The sequence below is a fragment of the Vigna radiata genome, chromosome 8 (genome assembly GCF_000741045.1).
Source record: "Vigna radiata var. radiata cultivar VC1973A chromosome 8, Vradiata_ver6, whole genome shotgun sequence".
In the NCBI taxonomy this organism is placed as follows: domain Eukaryota; kingdom Viridiplantae; phylum Streptophyta; class Magnoliopsida; order Fabales; family Fabaceae; genus Vigna; species Vigna radiata.
Window position 1 is genome coordinate 41,860,722 of NC_028358.1, and position 21,055 is coordinate 41,881,776.

The following is a 21,055-nucleotide window of genomic DNA, read 5'->3' on the forward strand; positions in this document are numbered from 1 at the left end:
ATGGGTTGAGGAGCAAAGCTGCATCAGGAGACTCTCGTACCAAATATGCTACAGCAAATGCAACTGGACCAGATAACAAATTCATTTACGGCCTTGTGCAGTGCACGCCTGATTTGTCTGGACCCGACTGCGATAACTGCTTGCTTCAGTCCATCAATGAAGTCCCAAATTGTTGCCATAGTAAAATAGGAACTAGAATTGTTAGACCCAGTTGCAATCTCAGATATGAAACTTCCTCTCTCTTCTATGGGGCTCAAACGTATATACCACCAGCACCCACACCCTCACCCTCACCATCACCATCTTTTTCGCCACCTTCTATGGTCACTACTAACACTTCCGCAGAAGGTACTCGTCAATTTATGCTTATTTCCACTTTTACTAAAAGTTTAATGATGATTAATAGCGCAAAATAATTTCTATTTAATAACAAATCACTGTTAACTTTTATTATTATAGTTCTTTTTTTAATTATATAATATCCCTTAGATGTATATTTCATGTCACTGTATTATTCTGGTTTATTATGCAGATAACCACGATGCGTCAGGAAGTACTTATGCAGATACAGTCTCTTCCATACTGTTGTTGTGTTGTTTTGTTGTGTCCTTTTCTGTTTTTATTTGAGAGAGAAATGTTTTGAAAGTAATTTCACTTAGCATACATAGCTGTATCATCAAAAGAATCTTGTCCTAAATATGCTGCAGCAATTTCATTTGTAACTTTGGAGACAACTTTACCCTTTATGTGTGTAAACTTTTATTGTTTTTAATTTTGTAAACTTCATTTTGAAGAATAATATAATTATTAGAAGAAAAAGAACTTGTATCTGTAAAAGAAAAAAAAAATTAAGAGGTAAAATATTAAATATAAAGTGAGTTTAAAAGTTTATTTGTTAATAAATATTCTACATTCGGAATAATAAAGGAAAGTAAAAAATCTCTATAAATCTGATATGAAGAATAAAGAATTTACAAAATAAAAATAGATATGAGTAATGTTATGGTCTATTAACAATTAAGCTCACAAGCATAGACAACTGTTATCTAAGCCTATAGCGTGTTACAAGTCAGTTACTTAATTGGAAGCAGTTCAAGACATTTTAATTAACTTAACAAAAGATAACTGATACTAGACGGTCTTTATTTGCGTCATTTAATACTTTTGTCCAGTACACTCTCTAATGCTTATGTTAAACACGTACAAGGATGAGTACAGACCTTTGAAATTTTTTTATTTGATTCATTAAAAGAAGATCGAAAGTGCATTTGTTATATGATTTCAACAACTTTTTTTTTCTTTGGAATGACTTTTTCTTTTACAATAATACATTATCTGGGATTAACATTTCCTTGAATTTTTACCTAATCATATTAAACAACTAAGACCGATGAAAATTTTAATAAAATGTTCATGATTAACATGTATAAATTTGTATTTTAAAAATAAATACTTAGTTTTCTATTTAATGTAGCTTAAATTAATATGTTTATCTATGAAATTATTGAAGAGTTTTATCATCCCTATGAACAAAGTAAAAACTTCTAAGTCATTTTAGCAACAAAATTTATTGACAGAAATATCTTTCAGTAATAACAATTCATAATTATCAATATATTTTGCGGATGGATCCATTACTTTCCCGATGCTAGTTTCCAAAATCAAGTGTTAGGTCAGTACTACTCTTTGAACTGGTGATTGGTTATCCGAGTTGGTACATAGCGAGTCATCTTATTTGATGTGGTTGATTAGTCTCAATGACTTGAATTCGGAACTGTGAGACATTTTTATGAATTTGTGTATGATTAGTCAACCTCTTTGGTTTTTTGTTAGACTCACTAGTTAGTGTTCTTCTAGTTTGTAGGATATTCATCCAAATTATGATTAGTTGACCTGTTTAGTGTTTGGTTAGATTCACTAGTTTGAGTTTTGAGCTGTAAGATAATGTACGATCAATACTGTTACATGATCGATCAACTTGTTTGATAACCAACGAGATTCATTAATCACTCGTACTATAATTGATCGTCTAAACTGTGATTGACTAGACATTCATACAATGTACTAATTAATTTAAATTAAAATAAAAATGTTTTTAAGTAAGATGAATTCATTTGGGATATTTTGTCCATAATCAAAGACATGATGACATATATCTTCCTTTATTCACATGCTATCTTAATGGACACGCTTTATTGCAGATTTTTCAGTGGACTCCTCCCTTATCATTTTTCTACATGATTGAGACGACACTCCTTTTACGAGTGATAAAGTTAAATACTCGACGTTCGTATTATGTTAACACAATAAGTTACTACCTTCATTCATATTATAAGTAATAGAAAATACATATTTTATTTAAATGTAAATAAATTTTGATAACGTTTAGTTAAGTTAACAATACTTTTTTTAAAAAAAAATATTTTAATTTTAAATAATATTTGACTTTTGATTATACTAATATAATATGTATGTTAAATAAAAAGGTATTGTGGTATTAGATCATAATTTTTATATACTAATTATTTATAGTATTCTAATAAATATGTTTTAGAAGACAATAAAATCTGATCATATTAAATTGAGAGTATAAAAAAATAAAAAAGAACAATTTGATATTTAAAATTATACAAATTTCAATAAATTCCTTTTTATTAGATTTTTATGAGTTTTGTATAATGTTTTACTTGTATGTTTTCTCATAAAAACATTTTATTTAAACACGTCAAACTCGCCTTTTATTAAACAATTTTATTTAAGAAATTGACACTCATATTTTTCGTTACATTTAAATACAAAGTAGGGAAAAAAAAGTTTAATTTTTCCAAAAGTAAAAGTGTAAAATAAAATTAGTGTTTGAGGGGTATAGTAATGTTGTTGATAATATAAAGTGGTGTAAAAGTTCGTTTTTACGACTTACTCGAGCCATAAAAGACATGATTATGATACAAATTAAGTTTAGATGTACTTTATTTACTTTTAACACTAACACACACTTAGGTCTTGTTCACTTAAGTGGATTTGGAGGAGACTAATTGAAAGGATTTGAAAGTAATTTTTTTTACTGTATATTTGAATAGATTTGAAAGTAAGTGATAGTAGATTTGGAAATAAAAATTTGTGAGAATTAGTGTAGGATTTAATTTATATGACAGATTAACAAAATTTACTTCCAAATTTATTCAAATAAACAAGAAAAAAATTTATCACCAAATCTTTTCAATTACTCTCCCCCAAATCTACTTAAGTGAACAAGACATTAATTTCCATTTTATATTATTTGGAAAGGTTAAAAAATTGAAAGAAGAAATACAAACCCAATGACTTTGTTATGTTAATAACTTTTCATAACAATGGTCACATCCTTTTATTTTATTGATCTCGTTTGAATTTATTTTTAAAAAAAAATTAAAATGGAAAATCACAAGAAATCAATAACGAACTATCAAGTAGGTATTGAAAAAAATTATAAAAAAAAGTTGTTAAAAAATTCCAAATTAAAATCCTAATCTTAGATCATTTCTTTTGTAGAAAAAAAATATCCTTAAACTCGTGCAATACCACTGTCTACATAAACATAAGTTTTCCAATGTATAGTGGAAGTGCATTCCAAAATACTATGCTACCATTATAAAAGTAATATTAATATAACACTAACAAAATGTGCCAGATGTGGTATTCTCTCATAATTAACCACGAAGACTTGAGCATATCTGATGTGAAATTTCCAAACAATGACATTTTTAACTTTTAATTGCGAATACAAAAGATATACTCCAATTTAAGCATTAGCTATCTTCAAAATTGGGAAACAAACATTATTTTTGGGTAACATGGATTGACATTTTAGCTCTACCCGACTCCTTATTGGAAGAAGAGTTTAAATGGAGCTTAATATACTCTACCACAACCCTTGATTTGCTTCTTTTTTTAAACCACCTTAAGTCAATTAAAAGTTGAAATTTGAGTTCATGGTTCAAAGTTGAGTTTGTTAAAAATAATTATTATAAACACGGCTAAAAGAGAAAAATAAAAAAATTTAATTAAATTTTAAATTTATGATAAATTTGAGAACTTTTAATTAAATTTTTAATAATTATTTGGGTTTTATTAAGTTTCCCCTTTTTTAATTGTGGTTTACTATTGTTTAGGATAGATAAGAAAAATAATATTTTTTATTTTATTTTAACAAAATATTTGTAATATCTTTTTTTTTGTTTTATAATTAACTTTTTAGATTATAATTTATTTAGGTAAATTAATTAAAATTAATAAGGATATAAACGACAAAAAAAGGTGATTAATTTAGCTCAAAAAATTAGAGATCTTTGTTGAAAATTCATTGAAACTGTTGCATTTGACTAATACAAGGCAAACTGAATTTGAAAACGTCAATGATACGTGAAGAAGGTAGTAACTAAGGAAGTTTCATGGACTTAATCACTAAACTTATTCTATCTGATAAAGGTTCCTCTCATCCCATTTTTTTTTCTTATTCCTCACAAAACAATCAACAATCCAACATGTCTCAGCTTTCGCCAAGGCTACTTTACTTTCTCTTTTGTCTTCTGATAACAAATTCTATATCTCAAGTTATAGCAGCCAACACTACACAAAACTTCCACTACTTCTGTGATCATGATAACGATAGAGGAGACTACACGGCCAACAGCACCTACCACACCAACCTCAACACCCTTTTGTCCACTCTCATTTCCAATACAGAAATCCATTACGGTTTCTACAATTTCTCAAATGGCGAAAACACTGATAAAGTGTACGCCATTGGGCTGTGTAGAGGAGATGTTCAGCCAGAGAACTGCCGCACATGCCTCAACGGTTCCAGGACCAATCTCACTGAACTTTGTCCAAACCGAAAGGAAGCAATTGGTTGGTACGAGGATGAGCAGTGTATGTTGCGCTACTCAGACCGCAATATATTCGGCCTTATGGAAATTGGACCTGCTTTTTATGCTAACAACGACAGGAATGCATCGGATTTGGATGAGTTCAATGAAGATGTCAACACCTTGCTACGTAACCTAAGTCGAATAGCTGCATCAGGTGACTCTCGTGTTAAGTATGCTGCAGATGGTATATCATCAGGTTCAAAGGTCATATATGGTCTAGTTCAGTGCACACCGGACTTGGAAGAGTCAGAGTGTGCTGATTGCTTGTCTCAGTCCATTGAACGTATCCCAATAGATTGTTGTAAAGACAAGATAGGTGGCAGGGTTGTTAGACCAAGTTGTAATATGCGGTTCGAAACCTCCTTTAAGTTCTATGGAGATCCAGCATTTGTACCACCAGCTCCTCCTCCTTCCACCACCGGTACTACTTCTTATACTATCTCAATTAATTCTATTGTTCTTGCTGAACTATACTCATGCATGTACAGTTTTTACCTTTGTTACAGAATTTATTTAAACATTTTCTTCTTCCACCTCTAGTGTAGTAGTTTGGTTAAATATGGCTTTCGGGTCTGTTAACACTTATATCTATTTGTTGACTAAGTTGGTCAAACAGCGTGTATATATAGATCACCAAATATGGTACTCAACTAAGACAGCTTTTAGGTAATAAGGTCGATAATTGTCTGGTTTTGTTTTCCATATTCATATGACAGAAAAAAGTAATATGCTCTTAGGTAGCCAAAAAATTGATAAATACATAGTCAGAGAGTGAAAATAATAGACCGTCAAATGCTAACAGACAACTAGTACTAGTGGGAGATAAAAGAAATATTGATACTAGTGGTGGTAGGGAGATCCTCATTTTGTGAAACACTAACAATATACCCTTATGTGTCTTTATTCATTATTATTGTAAGTGTTTTTAGATCTATATTTATGAGACTACTGATTGTAAATATTGTGTAATTAGTTAAATTATCTCATTTATGTTATATATAAATTCTTTGCTCATAAAAAAAAGGGTTGGATGGAAGTTGAGACTGTTCTGTTTTTTCAGATATCTTTTTCCTTCAAATTATGTCTAATACAATGCAATAAAAAAACCGTGTTGAGATGGCCTTAATAATTAGTTATTGAATTTGTTGATGTTTTATATATGGTATTTATCTGCGGAATGTCCCTCTGAGGATTCTGATTTGTGCAGGAAAGAGCAACGCAACTATCATAATAATAGCAGTAGCAGTAGCAGTTGTTGTAATTGTTTTCGCGGTGCTTATTTTTATCTACATTCGTTTAACAGCGAGGAAGCCACGGAAAAGGTTTGAAAGTAAGTGGAACCACTGGTTTACCGTGACATGTTTTCTATGTAATGGTTATTGCAGCGATTTAAATACTATACAACTCAATCTAACATCATAACTTGATCGAAATATTTGCAGATAGATATATCAAGTTTGTTAAAAGAGTGATTCCTAAAATTAAATCGTGTGAGAGATAAAGAGCCCAGTTTGCAAAAAAAAAAAAAATAATAATTTTCAAATAACTAATTCAAATCATGCTTTTACTCAATTGCTGTTAGGAACAGTCAACTGCAGGGGAAGTCAGTAACCATTTAAAATTGGGGCAATGACATATTAACACATTCTTTTACAATATTTTGAAAGAGTAGACCGAGTTTTTTCATTTAGATTTAGAATATATCAGTACAATAATAAATAAATAATCAACCAATAAAAAAATAATACGATGTGTTCTATCAGAATGTTCTATCAGAATGTTCTATCAGAATGTTATAAAAAAATATGCATCAAAACATGTTTTTCCTTATAAAATTACAACGTTACTTTTAGACTGCGTTGAGTTTTTTATAAATTCATTGGGAGAAAGGTTATTTTAAGATTACTCTGGCATCACGCAACATTTTAAAACCGTTCCCTATGTGAAGCTCAACAAGAAGAACTAGATGATGATGATGATGGTGATGATGGAATTGATGCTTCTGAGCCATTGCAAATCAGATTTAACATCATACGAGATGCTACAAATGACTTTTCTGATTCTAATAAACTCGGACAGGGTGGATTTGGAGCTGTTTACAGGGTATAACTTCTTCAAAATATGGTATACATACATAGGCTACTTGCAGACAACTTACCGTTCCTTACTGATATATTTTCAGGGTACGCTACCCAATGGACAAGAGATTGCCGTCAAAAGGTTGTCAGCTAATTCTAGACAAGGAGATGCAGAGTTCAAGAATGAGGTGCTTTTAGTGGCCAAACTTCAGCACCGAAATTTAGTTAGACTACTTGGTTTCTGTATGGAAGGAAGAGAAAAGCTACTTGTCTATGAATTTGTTCCAAATAAAAGCCTTGATTACTTCATATTTGGTAGGTTTAATTTCAATGTCTGGTTAATTGGACCATACCTCTGCTATTTCAGTTATGCCTTGACATTTAGCTTAATTATATAGTCTTAAGTTTCATAAGTATCTCTTGTCTGTGTAAATTCAGATGAAACCAAGAGAGCACAATTAGATTGGGATAGGCGCTTCAAAATCATTGCAGGTACTGCTCGAGGTATTCTCTACCTCCATCAAGATTCTCGATTGCGCATTATCCATCGTGATCTCAAAGCTGGTAACATTCTCTTAGACGAAGAGATGAACCCTAAGATAGCAGATTTTGGCTTGGCAAGGTTATTTGTCGTGGACCAAACGCATGAAGAGACACAGAGAGTTGTTGGGACATAGTAAGTAAAACTAATTAGCTTAATAATGTTTAGGTTTAGCAACTGAAAAATGCGGTATATATATATATATATATATATATATATATATATATATATATATATATATATATATTCGAAGATGATTGTAAAATGGTTTTGTTTAACTAAGTTTTGTTTCTGATGCAGTGGATATATGGCACCTGAGTATGCATTGCATGGACAGTTTTCAGAGAAGTCAGATGTTTTTAGTTTTGGTGTATTGATTCTTGAGATTGTAAGTGGCCAGAAAATCAGTAGCATTCAACATGGAGAGGAAACGGGAGATCTACGCGATATTGTAAGTCGGAATTTTGTTCCATTTATGTTGTTTAGCGTTGGAAGTATGAAATTTGAGAATCTTACGTGAGTGAAAAAATTGATGCATGCATGCAGGCATGGCGAAGTTGGAAGGAAGGAAGAGCAAGAAATATTGTAGATCCTACGTTAAACAATGGTTCAGAAAGTGAAATAATGAGATGCGTCCATATTGGGTTACTGTGTGTACAAGACAATGCAGCTGCGAGACCCACCATGGCTTCCGTTGTAGCCATGCTGAATAGTCATTCTTTCAGTCTGCAAGTACCTGTGGCACCTGCACTTTATGGGAATGCCATGTCTGGAATCTTTGCAGACATGCAGATATGGGAGATTAATTCAGGGACGACAAGATCAAGAGAATCCACCAATAGATCAGACCAAGATTCCATCAATGAGGCTTCAATTACTGACCCATATCCTCGCTAGATTTTCATCACTCCCTTGGTTTATATATTGAGATTAAGAAGAATCTCAAAAGCAACGTTACTGATTACTACATTTGTTTAATACATGTTCGTTGCTTGCTGCATAAGCTGCTCTTTAATGCTTTTTTATTGTTGTTAAGTTTTGAGGGAGAAATGTTATTTATTGAATAAGTATTTTAAATATTAATTATAGAAATTATAGTTACATTAAACTAAACACTCCCTCTACCATCTTAGCATTGAAGTGGCCTTTTTATGTAAATGTTTAAATTTAGGTGAGATTAGTGATATTAATAATTCACCAATGCACAAATAATAAATTTACAATTTTTAAATAAATTTCTTTAATTTACCAGTAATAAAGAATTAATTTAATTTTACAAATAAATTTTCAAATAATTAAGGGATGGAAGAATGGGAGAAAAATAATCAGATGTATTACTAGAATTGTCTAATCAATACATTAACAAACTCATGTGTTGTTATACTCGTCTAATTAGTATATGTATAAACTTATCTAATATTGCTAGATTAATTTATTCGATATATGAACAAATCAGTCTAATGTATATTGTAAAACTCATCTAATCAAATAATGGATAAAATCGTCTAATGTGTATTACTAGACTCATCGAATGAATAGATTCGTTTAAGGTATATTGTTAAACTCATCTAATCAATGTATAGACAAACTCGTCTAATATGTATTATAATACTGCTCGTTTGATCAGTGTGTGGACATATTCATCTCATGTATATTATTAAAATCATATATTCAATGTATAGAATGACTCGTCTATTCAAGGTATGGAATGAGTCATCTAATGTCTTCTGCAATACTCGTCTAATTGGTGTATGGATAGACTTATCTAATGTCTATCACTAGACTTGTCTAAATTGTACTTATATAATCAATGTATGAACATACTTGTTTAATGTGTATTGCACAATTCATCCAATAATCTATATTATATATATGATAATGCAAACAATTTGTATTATTAATAAATATATATTATTTTTTAAATAATATTGTTTTAAAAAGTAAAAGTAAAATATATTTTTCTAACTTTAATTTATTAAATGTGAGATAATTAAAAATCATGAAAAGATAAAATTAAAAAAAAAAAATTATATAAAAAACAAGGGATCCAAACTTTAAAAATAAGTTATTATTTAATACTTTATTAAAAGATCAATTAATTATAAGCTATAAAAAAGATAAAATTAATAATAAAAAAAGTATGAAAATATGTATAAGCAATTGGTATTACTTATTGATATATATATATATATATATATATATATATATATATATATATATATATATATTTCTGACAAGTCCGCCATTGTTTCAGTAATTTTTGAGTTTATTCTTTTATTTCATTCACCACAAAAACAAAACAATATTAAAACTGTGCAGTGTGGGACATGGAAATGGACCGACTTAATCAGCGTCTGCATTTAATTTGAACTATCCTATTTTCATGTCAACCTTCTTCGGTTTATAATTTACCTCTTCACTGTTTATCATTAAGATTTGCTTTATTCTTTTTAAATGTGTGTGGTAAAATTATTAAATCTGATAGTAATGATCTAAAAAACAGAAAAAAGACTTAGTTTTAATTCATTGATTTTTAAGAAAATATATTAACCATGAACATATATTAATCTCTATGAAATAATATAATATGAAATATAAATTTATTTAAGAGATATATGGTTAACTTAAGTCCTCCTCTAGTCCGTCAACTATGTGAAAGATATGCTTTTTAGAAACCTGTCGAGATCAATATCACCTACTAAACATCAAGCTCCCCCTTTTGAATTGAGAGAGTTCTGTTTCTACTTCCACATCAAAAAAAAATTAAACGTATTTCGTTTCAAACCCGGCAACCAAATATAAATTTTAAAAACGATTTCATTATTTTAATAATACAATCATACGTGTTATTATTTTAAATTAAAAACTAAAATAATTAAAACATTAGTATTTTTGTGAGTGTCCATATCAGTGATGATAACAAGACAGGACAGGAAAGTGTTTATTTATTTCCTACTTATCCTAAAAAGAAAATATTTATTTCCATCCTTAATTATAAATTCAACTTGTATTAAAATTTTGTCTCGTTCTGATTTTTACTGGAAACGGATATATCTTTATACCAATACTTGATTTCTTACTATTTTACTATCAATTAATTAATTTTTATGAAATTATAAAAAAGATTTATAAAAAAAACATAATATTAACACATATTTAATATCAAAAGAACTTATTCTCTTTTCTAAAATATCAAATATTTAGAAAGAAATTATAATTTTATATATTTTATAACGACTATTTATATTGTTTATAATACACCAAACATAAAAAGTGAGTATGATAACATGTTTGTAGTAAAGAAGAAAACTCTTTTAAAGTTTAAATGATGTATTTTGTTCATGTCTAAGTAAGATTGCAGTAATATGTCATGGAGAGCTTACTATTCCTGACTGAAACATTTTCAGGGTAGGCTTTTGAATGAACAAGAGATTGCCATCAAAAGGTTGTCAAGGAGTTCTGAACAATTAAGTATAGAATTCAAGAATGAAGTGCTTATAGCGGCCAAGCTTCGGCACCCAAACGTAGTTAAGCTGCTTGGTTTCTGTATGGAAGGAATAGAAAGGCTACTTGTCCATGAATTTGTTCATAATAAAAGCATTGATTGCTTCATATTTCGTAAGTGCAACGTAAATGTATGTTTAATTGGACCATACCTCTAACTGCATGTTTGCGTATGCAGATGAAACCAAGAGAGCAGAGTTAGATTGGGAAAAACGTCACAAAATCATTGCAGGCGTTGCTCGGGGAATTTTTTACCTCCATGAATATTCTCAATTGCGTTTTGTGCATCGTAATCTTACACCAAGTAATATTCTCTTGAACGAAAAAATAATCCTAAAATATCTAATTTTTGTTTGGCAAGACAGCTTGGCATGAATCAAACTCATGAAAACATATCCACAAGTGTGGGAAAGCTGTAAGTACTCAAATGTGTTATAGCTTATTTCGCGTTAATAGTATGGAATTATTGGGTTTGGCAGTTGAAAACTACGGAAAAGTTGGTGATTGTGAAAAGATTTTGCTTAATTAAGCTAAAATATTCTCGTATTGGTATTACGCAGTGGATATATGGCACCTGAGTATGCAATACATGGACACATTTCAGATAAGATGTACGTTTTTAATTTTTGTGTATTGGTTCTTGAGATTGTTTCTTCTGTGTTGTCTTCTTTTCTCACTCGCTGAGGAAGAAAAATTCACAAGGACGGTAATTTAAGTAATGCAAGTACGCATTAATTTAAAAATAGAACTGTATAACAATGACAAGCATTGTCCTTTTACCGGTTGCCCCTGCCCTAGAGGCCGTAAAAATAGAGAACTTTACATTGTGAAGAATGGAAGCTTTTCCACTGTATCATCTCATACGTGTGGGAGGCTATGGTTATATTTCAATTCAGCATAAGTCCAACCAACCAGATCGAAATATAGCGTAACTGATCGAAATCATCTCAGTATACATGAGGATCTAATCCTAAAAAACCATATAGGCTCACGAGAGCTCAACAATCCTTGGACGTTTCTTGGAATGACCAGTTCCCTTTTGTTTTTCATGAATATTATCCTTACCAGAAATAGATTCTTTAATTACTGACCCATTTCCATTTTCACCATCGATTCCATCTTTGCAATAATTTTCACTGCTTTCATTTTCATCATCCTCACTGTCATCATCAGCACCACTATCCTCCGAATCTGTTTCACTACCATCAGCAGCCAATGAAATCACAGGCTGACAAGTGGAAATTGCAGATTCAGCAGCAGCCACTGCCTCCGGTGTCTTAAGATCAGCGACACCAAGCATCAAATCCTGCAAGAATTGAAAATTAAAGAAAAATAAATAGTTTAATTCATCATTTGCAAGTCAGTAATATATACACAGCTAGGTGTACAAAGGAAGAAAATAGAGTGTGATTGACACTGACCATTTCAATAACTTCAGATTCGTTTCCAGTTAGCTCTTCAATATCGTAATTCTCTGGATGTTCCTACAGGCAATATATTTATGTGTGTGAATATGGATATATTTAGAGCTATGAAATGAGAAAAAAAAATAGAGAAACAAAATAGTTGAAAAGCGGTGAAAAAAATGGAATCGATCAGAAACCCAGATTTAACCTTTGCATCAAGTTCCAGCCGCTTATTTGCTTCTGACATCACTCCCAGGAAGTCTTTAACCTTCCCTAAAACTGCATCAACAAACAAAATTTCATAACTTCGTCTTCTTAGAGTTGTGTTACATACTGAAAGTAACTAGAGCAATGCTTATAAGCGGAATATGACCGGGCAGTGTAATATAAACCCAGTTGAACAGTGGAATATTAATCAGGTTAAAGGTAACTTTATATTTTTTCTGTCTGTCACCTACATGTTTAGTTTTCCTTCAAACCAAAAGTTTACAATTAAGTGATGGAAATTTCTCGAGAGACCAATAATATACAAAATAGTTGTAAAACAATTACAAAACCCCACGTGAGCAGGCAGAAAAAACCCGACTGGCACCATCACGCACAGACAAAAAAGACTGAAAATGTTTCACATTAGCCTACATAAGATGTGCTATTTATTTCTCTAATCTTAGCCACCTCTAAGCTCTCCTCTCACAAACATGAGCCATAGAAATAGAATCCTTGCAATTGCCACCCTGTGTTGTACCCAGCAAGAAGACTACTTAAAGAACATCAAACCCGTAGCATTCGGCTTGAAGGCTCATATCTCATATCAAGAGACTCTCCATGGAGGTACATGATCATCACCCTTGGGCTAGGCCGGAACAAAAACTGAAAGCCAATAGTTTTAAGGGTGATTCTAGAAAAATTACACAAATCGTTGAGAAATCTAATGCTATTAATTAAATATATTGATTGTGAAGCAGTTGAAAGGGCCTTGTGTACAGCACGAGACATATTATAATGGTAGACTCTAGGCATAGAGACGTATATCAGTCATCAGTTAACTAGCTAAAATAACGAAAAAGAAACATAAGCAGATTAAAGAATAAGCATCCACAACAAACTTTGACTTTAAAGTGATTAACCAATGATTGAGGCATGCCTTAATGAAAAGATGTAAAATTTAAAGATTTGGGATGAAATTGAAACAGTACGTTGGCTTGGTGGAAGTGGAGCAGTGAGGGGAGTGCCGTGAGAGGGGAGTTTCCGACTTTGAGCGTCTGCTTCTCTTTTATTGCCACTTAGAAGAAGAGCGGATTCTGCACAAACAAAAGGCAAATTCATCATGAGTGCCCAAGAAAAGGGAAAATAAGAAAGCAAATTCCATTGAAGAAAGATACAGACCTAAGGAAGAAAGGGGCGTGCCCTTATGCTCCAACTGCAAAAGCTCTTTGCTTCTTCTCTCTGCCATATCTTGTTGTCACCTTTCTCAATGCCGCTGACAGTTACGGACAGCACAGCGTTGAAGGAAGCAACCAATGCAGACGTTGTATCAGGAACTACACACTTAGGTTAGGCGAATTATCTTAGTTGAAAAAAGAATTGGCATAACATTGTGGATTTCTCCTCTGGGAACTTTGTTGTGGGCTTGCGTGTCCAATTAGGGTAAAATCAAACACCAATAAGGAAAATTCATACATATAGAGGTGCAAAAGGAAACGGAGGGGTGTAGAAATAAATAACCATTATTTAATTGGGCTCTGTGGGCATGACGTTGAGCTGTTTGTGGGTGGCATAATTATCTTAAGGCTGTTTCTTCCTGCATTCCATCAATTTTTTTTCCTGCACCACATCATTTGGAATTTTATTTTCCGGAATACACTAAATCAATTTTGAATTTTTTTTTCAAAAAACACTCACCTTAATTTTCTGAAAAATACTCATTCATTCCTATTCTGGATTTTTTTTTGGAAACTATGATAGGTACAGAAAGAAAATTGACAGGGTGCAGATTCAGCTTACCCTTTATTTTATTTTTTTTTCTAAAATATGAAAAAAATAAAATAAAACAACTAAATTCAAATTATAAAATTATTTTAATGATACTAAATAGAAACTGTTTTTTATTGCAAATATCAATAGAGTCTTTAAGAAAATGTAGTTATTTTAATAGGCAATTCAAATAAATTAAAGTCAAAGTTACTTTTTTTAGAGATTTTACTACTCGATTAAGACTTTTTCTGGAGATGAAATAGAGTACATTTCAAATACAAGATTAAGATTAAGAGTTTTTAAATGAGTGATATTTAATAAAAGTAATTACTCGTGATGAAATAACTTAGAATTGACATGTTGACCAATCTTTTGAAAATAACAGAGCGGTAAATTAGGTAACCCATACCACAAATATAATTCCGTTAACATGCGAATATAGTTATGGAAACCATTAAAGTATTTAAAAAATATTATTTGGTGCTAAAGTTTGGGTTTTACACTGTATATTATTTTCTTAGTTTTAGCATGATTTTAAAAGTTAAATATATTTATTATTATCACTGGTATATTTTATAAACGTAATTCCTTTAATATTAGTGAAAATATATGTGTAACCTGGGCGTAAATTAAATTATTACAATAAAATTATAATTTTTTATTGTAAATAGTTTTTATTTATTTTGTAAAAAAAATTAATTGAAAAAAATATAAGTTTAAGAAAACAGTCAAATAAGAAAAACAGTTAAAATTTTAAAAAACGATCATTTAAATAGTAAAATAATTATTTTAATTTAAAATACTTTTATTTAAAAGATAAAATTGGAAAAAATTATAAATATAAAAAATCTCCATTATAAATATTGGTATAAATCAAAATTTATATTATTTTAATCAAATTTAGCTAAAATATTAATTTATTTAGGATTTTTTAATTACGACTTTCTATTTAGATTAGTTATATAAGTTAAGAAATTAATCTTCTTTTCTCAATTTTAGCGAGAGCTTATCTACTCATCTATTTTTCTACTTTTAGTATAAATTGATAAATAATTTTTAAAATCTTTCAAATTATTAGTATATAAATTAATTAGAATTCAAATATTAAAATCCTAATTAGAAATTTATGTAAAATTTAGTGTTTTAAATGTTTTTTTGTGCAATAGAATAGTCTTTTAAGATCTCGATATCTCGTTAAATTTTCTTAACATTGAAATGAAAATTTGATATTTGGCAATTTTAAAAACACTTGGCATATGAAAGCCAGCTTTTAGCTAAGTAGCATTAAACTTTGAGAGCAATAGTAACAACAGATCTGAAACTAAAAGCTTTTAAAACATCCTCCTTTGTGATCAATATTTGGGAAGTGAACATTCCCTCGGAAGATTGTTGTGGAATCTCTGAGTGTCTTGGCAGTAATCATAAATCATGTGGTATTTCCTGACCCATTTGAACCACCTTCTTTGTGCAGATGTGAGTGTGCTAGAGCTGTATTGGTTCCACCAATTGGCATGGCTAGCTGCTCTGCAAAACCTTGGGTTCCCTTTCCATACACAACCATCAATCTTGTAATTTCTGAATGAAGCTATGAAGGGACCCTTTGTCCAATCAATCTTATCTTGCCCACCTCGTGTGGCCCAGCTATCACCATTCCACAAACTGGCTTTCAGACTCATTGGCTGCCATCTAGGAAATGCTACACCCTTCTCTCCATGGTTTCTGTAAACTCTTACGGGAATCATATCCACCATTAACCTGCAAAACCCCAAGTCATCTTTGCAACTAACCTTTTCTAAACACAATTCTTTTTAAGTTTACATGCCATACAAACAGATTAAAAATGTTCAACATTTTCAACTTCAGACAACTCTTTTGCTCAAGTTTAACAGAAACAGATATTTCTTCATTGATTGTAGATGACGCTTACACAATCTGGTGTATATTCCACAACACTGAATAAGTATGGAAGTCCTTTGTTGGATCAAACCACAGATAAATTCTCTCCTCTCGATTGTCTGTTCCATCTGCGAAAATATTTGTTTGAAGAATATATGGCTGCCCGGAGACATTGCCAAGAAACTCAAAGTCTACCTCATCTCGATTAGGTTGATCAGAGGTAAGCTGTCATATTTTATTCTCAAACTTGAATTAGTATATACTTTTATGATTCAGATTAGCAATCAGGAAAAAAAAAAGGTAAAGGGTTGCTTACATAATAGGCCAGGACAGTGCCTGCAGAATCACCTGGCACTAGTTTGATTTGCATGTCTATTTGTCCAAATAAAAACATCTGGTTTGAAGCAAAACCAGCTCCTGCAAGAAGCAACCGAAACTCAAAACTAAGAAGGATATTTGGTTTTAATCTAGCAGCCAGTTGAAATTAAACTTCAGAGTTGGTACCAGATTCTTGGTCCAGTTTCAAGCTCCTTGTCTGTCCATCCGCAGATGTGTTCACATGGGTAGGAGACCATATCACAAAGAAGTCCTTGTTGAAGTCTCCTGTTGAAACAACTGATGCAGCTGAGTCTTGAAACAGACTGAAGGAAACAAATCCGATGAAGAAGATAAGCTCCGGGTGGAAGTTTTTCATGGTTCCTGTGAATGAATATGTCTGAGGACTCTAACTTGTAAATGATAACTGATGAGCCATATATAGGTATTGCTTGGGAAGGACAACGACAGTTTTGTTAAATTAAGAATATCTTTAGAAGGAAGTAAAGGAATTTTTAGCTGTCGGAATCTTGGTTGAAGAGAGTACCTGGATTCGTCAAGGTTTACATTACAACATTAATAAATGTTTTGGTAGGCTTAAAGTGATGACTACTGTAACCTCCATTGTGGCATTGAATAATCAAGTGAAGTTCTTTTGACATATTTGAGAGAATATCGTAGTTGCTGTCTCCAGTGTTACGAACCAAACATGTTTAATTAGTTGTCTGCTAACAAAGAACACTTTGTAAGATGAATTAGAGAGTTTGCTTTCAAAAAAATCCATATCCAACTTAACTTGCGGCAAGGAAACTTATTTTGATGGCATTGATCATCAGTCTTTGCTCAAGCAAGGTCTTTTACCTCTTTTTCTCAGTAGAAAGTTTATGGAAATCAAAACCTGACGACACATTTGCTTTCTTGCCTCCTTAGATTTTCTCCCTTAAGATAACTTGGTTTTAAAGCTTCCAATTTTTCCATGGCCTTCAAAAGGTTTATTCCTTCCCTTCCCTTATAGGGCACATTACTGTTACGTATCTATATTTTTTATTCCTTGCCTACTAATAAGTATTCACAAAGAATTTCCTCCAAAAGCAAAACATTATATTCACAAAATAAGTAATTTTTTTTCCCTAATTATCAACGTCTATAGAGGGAACTATAGTTTACTTTGAGATACAGTGGATTAAATGTAAAGGATAATGATATTTAGACAATATTTTTTTGACAATATTTAAACATTCATTACATGTCAACATGTGATTGGTGAAAAATTACTCCAGAATCAATAATAATAATAATCATAAACATTATTGTGGAGTAATTTTTGACCAATCACAGATTGACACGTAATCAATGTTCAAATGTTGTCAGAAAAATGTTGTCTAAATATTATTATCTAAATGTAAAATCAGAAATAGAAGGGCACTTAAGACAAACAATTCCTTTAACTATTCCAACATGTTTAAAAGAGTTTTATAAAAAAAAAAAAATTAAAAAGATACACACAAAGAAGTTAACCTTTACATATGTAATTATGTGTAAACAATTTGGCTGAAATTCAGTTTATTGGAAACAAATTCGACAATGAAGTTTTTTTTATCATTCAAAAATAAAGGAAAGAATTTAAAAAAATATTACTTTGAAAATAAGTACTTTTAAAAATAAATATTTTTGAAAAGGGTGTAAAAAAGTACATATTTTAAAAAGTTAAAAATGAAAAGGTAACTATATTGAGGAGTAATTTTTTAGGATAACAAATCTATTAAAGAAAAATGATTTAAAAGATAAATATATTAAGAAATAATTATTTAAAACTAGGGGTTTGTTAATTTATGTAAGGTGGTTTTTTCGTTGATACATTTTAGCAAAGTGTACCAAGTTTTAGATTACAAAAATATCCCTGTTAAACAAAAACCAACTTTAAATCCAAGAGTATTTTAATAATTTTAGAATTTAATTTAAAATAAAAAAATAAAATATAGTTATTAAAAATATTGATTGGTCCACGAGAGAAATTATTAGCTTTTATTTTATTTTTAATTTTAAAAAATAACTACCTTTTATTTTATTTTTTATTTTAAAAAACAACTACCTTTTAAAAAATATAATGGTTTAGGGTTTATAGAACTCGTCTGGGTTTGTAGAACTCGTCCGGATTTATAAAACGGGTTAAAAAAACAACTACTTTTTATTTTATTTTTTATTTTAAACAACAAATACCTTTTAAAAAATATATAATAAAAGCTAATAATTTCTCTTGTACATGTGGACCAATCAGAATTTTTAATAACTACCTTTTATTTTTTATTTTAAATTAAATTTTAAAATTATTAAAATACTATTGAATTTAAAGTTGTTTTTTTAATGGAGACATTTTTGTAACTTAAAATTTGGTACACTTTGCTAAAATGTAAATCAAAATGTAAACCTTCTTATGTAAATTAGCAAACCCCTTACAACTATTATTATATAAAAAATAATAAAGATTAAACACTTTCAATTATTAAATTTGAATGTGAAACTCAAATTCGTTTATATCTCGATTTTTTATAGAATAGATCTCTAAATTTAAAAAATATATGGATATAATTTTTTAAAACTAATTGTATGATTTTTTTTCTCATGTTAAATAACGTTTTAGGTTAACTTTTTTGAAATATAAATGTAAAAATTTAGAAAATTATGAAAATGTAAATGTGAAAATTAAAAAAAAAATATATAAATTACTTTTTATAATTTTTCTGAGTAAACAAAAGTTGAATCTCAAAAAACAAAGAAAAAATGTATTTAATTATGTGATTTTTTTATATGTGTAAGATATGAAAATGTGGATAGATAAAAATTGTGTAATAAATATGTTAAAAAAATTTAGAAAATTGTAATGTAAATTTTAAAAAATTACATAAACATTTAAGAACCAAGGTATGATGACTGCATGTTTAATTAAAATCAGTAGTATTTAGATTTTAATTGAAAATACATTCCTAAGTAAATAATTTATTATTTTGTTGATGATAATAATATATTGGATAAATGCAACATGATTATTCATTAAAAGTTGAACTTTGAAGAAAGATTTAAGTGAGAATAGGAGCATTACACAACGTTATTTAGTCATAATTCTCAATTAATTGAGCAACCTTTTGATGTTTTTTTATTTTTATTCGATTGAGATAGATTTGTTCATCCTTAGCCAATAATATTCAAATATTAACTTCAGAAATAAATTGTAGTATAAGATTTATCTACACATTAAATTGTGTAAACATGCTGGTATGTTTTGAAATTTTTCACAAATGAACATTTTAATTATTATATTATTCACATTTATTTGGTGTTGCTCCTCTATATTTTCTGGAAGAAGACACCTTTATAAATATTAAAATGTGGGATCTAACTGTCAACACCCTGTATAATATCTTCAAAATTGTTTGCCTCTTCTTCACAAGAAACAGTTTCTTGTGGGGTGAGTAGGGACAACAACATCTATATATATTTATATTATTCTTGCACCAAACTTCACAGAAACAAAATTACTTAGTGTCTAAAATAAAAATTATGCTACTTCTCCACTATTTTTCAAATATGAAAATAAATCATAAAAAATATTCAGCAATAAACAAATCTAAATGCGACAACCCAATGAACGATTATTCTAATAGTTTGAATGCAAAAATATAAAGAAAATGAAAGAAAATATACATGTAGCAATGACTTTTATTTTATAAAGCTTTCGAGGATAAGTATAGATACCCCTTTAAGTTATAAATAATAAATATATTATAGTTTCTGAGATATAATCGTACTGTTTTTTGGTCTTTTAAAGAAAATATTAATTTTTACTATATGAAAATCGTTTTTCTAATTTTTAATCTTTTTAATATAAATTATTTAAGAGTCAAAATAAATAACGATTTAAATGTATTTTCTTTCTTCAGTTCTACTAGGCATCTTTTGAAAATAAAATTGGGGAGTTGAAAACAAAATTGCAAAAAGACGGACTCTCGATTTTAAATCTCGACTTATATTATATAGTTAATTTATTTTTACTTCTTATTTAATATTTTTTTAAACTTTAATTTAAATAAAAAATAGAAATTCAATGAAATAAAAAAAATATTAAAAGGGATAATAAGAATAAAAAAATTACATTCAGGGTAACTTAAAATAATATTCAACCAGTGAAAATAACTCTGATAATACATACTAATATTTGATTGTGACAAAAAAGAACAATGAAAATAAAAATAATAGGATTAAAAGACAAATATTTAAAATAAAATAAAAAACAAAGAGTATATTTTAAAAATATGGTTAAGCCAAATCATAAAGTTTAAATTATTGGTTAAAAAATAACTAAAGGGTTCGTGATGCTTGCTTGATTTATCAAAGAATTTAAAATCTGTTTAGGTTCTCACTTGAGAATTAGTG

General features: G+C 29.6%; 4 protein-coding genes across 5 annotated transcripts; 2 read left to right on the top strand and 2 right to left on the bottom strand.

The window, feature by feature from the left end:
• Positions 1 to 741, top strand: LOC106770678 (cysteine-rich receptor-like protein kinase 29; the record flags this gene model as incomplete). The annotated part of the gene is given in 2 exon segments (XM_022785686.1): positions 1 to 348; positions 533 to 741. Coding segments are annotated over 2 exon segments (443 nt in total), but the record flags the coding sequence as incomplete, so codon positions are not given.
• Positions 742 to 4,462: 3,721 nt separating this feature from the next.
• Positions 4,463 to 8,570, top strand: LOC106770679 (putative receptor-like protein kinase At4g00960). Of its 2 annotated transcripts, XM_022785685.1 has the most exons (8): positions 4,463 to 5,331; positions 6,118 to 6,240; positions 6,859 to 7,013; positions 7,093 to 7,303; positions 7,427 to 7,480; positions 7,568 to 7,664; positions 7,830 to 7,980; positions 8,076 to 8,570. In XM_022785685.1, exons 1-8 carry the CDS (start codon positions 4,524 to 4,526, stop codon positions 8,424 to 8,426), a joined length of 1,950 nt encoding a protein of 649 aa, XP_022641406.1. In that variant the 5' UTR covers positions 4,463 to 4,523; the 3' UTR covers positions 8,427 to 8,570. The 2 variants fall into 2 exon arrangements, with proteins under 2 accessions (XP_022641406.1, XP_014511963.1); XM_014656477.2 differs by having other exon boundaries at positions 7,427 to 7,664.
• A 3,173-nt stretch (positions 8,571 to 11,743) lies between these two features.
• LOC106771258 lies at positions 11,744 to 14,041 on the bottom strand. The gene is made up of 5 exons (XM_014657208.2): positions 13,826 to 14,041; positions 13,636 to 13,740; positions 12,648 to 12,718; positions 12,455 to 12,517; positions 11,744 to 12,339 (listed from the first exon to the last, which is right to left on the bottom strand). Exons 1-5 carry the CDS (start codon positions 13,890 to 13,892, stop codon positions 12,022 to 12,024), a joined length of 624 nt encoding a protein of 207 aa, XP_014512694.1. The 5' UTR covers positions 13,893 to 14,041; the 3' UTR covers positions 11,744 to 12,021.
• Positions 14,042 to 15,627: 1,586 nt separating this feature from the next.
• On the bottom strand, positions 15,628 to 17,044 carry LOC106771064 (probable xyloglucan endotransglucosylase/hydrolase protein 10). The gene is made up of 4 exons (XM_014656957.2): positions 16,814 to 17,044; positions 16,626 to 16,726; positions 16,341 to 16,534; positions 15,628 to 16,168 (listed from the first exon to the last, which is right to left on the bottom strand). The coding sequence occupies exons 1-4, from the start codon at positions 17,001 to 17,003 to the stop codon at positions 15,766 to 15,768; spliced, it is 888 nt and encodes a 295-aa protein (XP_014512443.1). The 5' UTR covers positions 17,004 to 17,044; the 3' UTR covers positions 15,628 to 15,765.
• Positions 17,045 to 21,055: the final 4,011 nt, after the last annotated feature.

Bases quoted from the DNA above. Each gene is read 5' to 3' on its own strand.
- LOC106770679 (XM_014656477.2), top strand. From the start codon at position 4,524: ATGTCTCAGCTTTCGCCAAGGCTACTTTACTTTCTCTTTTGTCTTCTG. The intron at 7,304-7,426 runs GTAGGTTTAATT...GTGTAAATTCAG, and splicing joins CCTTGATTACTTCATATTTG to ATGAAACCAAGAGAGCACAA. The intron at 7,665-7,829 runs GTAAGTAAAACT...TTTCTGATGCAG, and splicing joins CAGAGAGTTGTTGGGACATA to TGGATATATGGCACCTGAGT.
- LOC106771258 (XM_014657208.2), bottom strand. From the start codon at position 13,892: ATGGCAGAGAGAAGAAGCAAAGAGCTTTTGCAGTTGGAGCATAAGGGC. The intron at 12,719-13,635 runs GTACTGTTTCAA...TTGTTGATGCAG, and splicing joins TCCACTTCCACCAAGCCAAC to TTTTAGGGAAGGTTAAAGAC. The intron at 12,518-12,647 runs GTTAAATCTGGG...TATTGCCTGTAG, and splicing joins GGCTGGAACTTGATGCAAAG to GAACATCCAGAGAATTACGA.
- LOC106771064 (XM_014656957.2), bottom strand. From the start codon at position 17,003: ATGAAAAACTTCCACCCGGAGCTTATCTTCTTCATCGGATTTGTTTCC. The intron at 16,727-16,813 runs GTACCAACTCTG...TGCTTCTTGCAG, and splicing joins GAAACTGGACCAAGAATCTG to GAGCTGGTTTTGCTTCAAAC. The intron at 16,535-16,625 runs GTAAGCAACCCT...AAAATATGACAG, and splicing joins GCACTGTCCTGGCCTATTAT to CTTACCTCTGATCAACCTAA.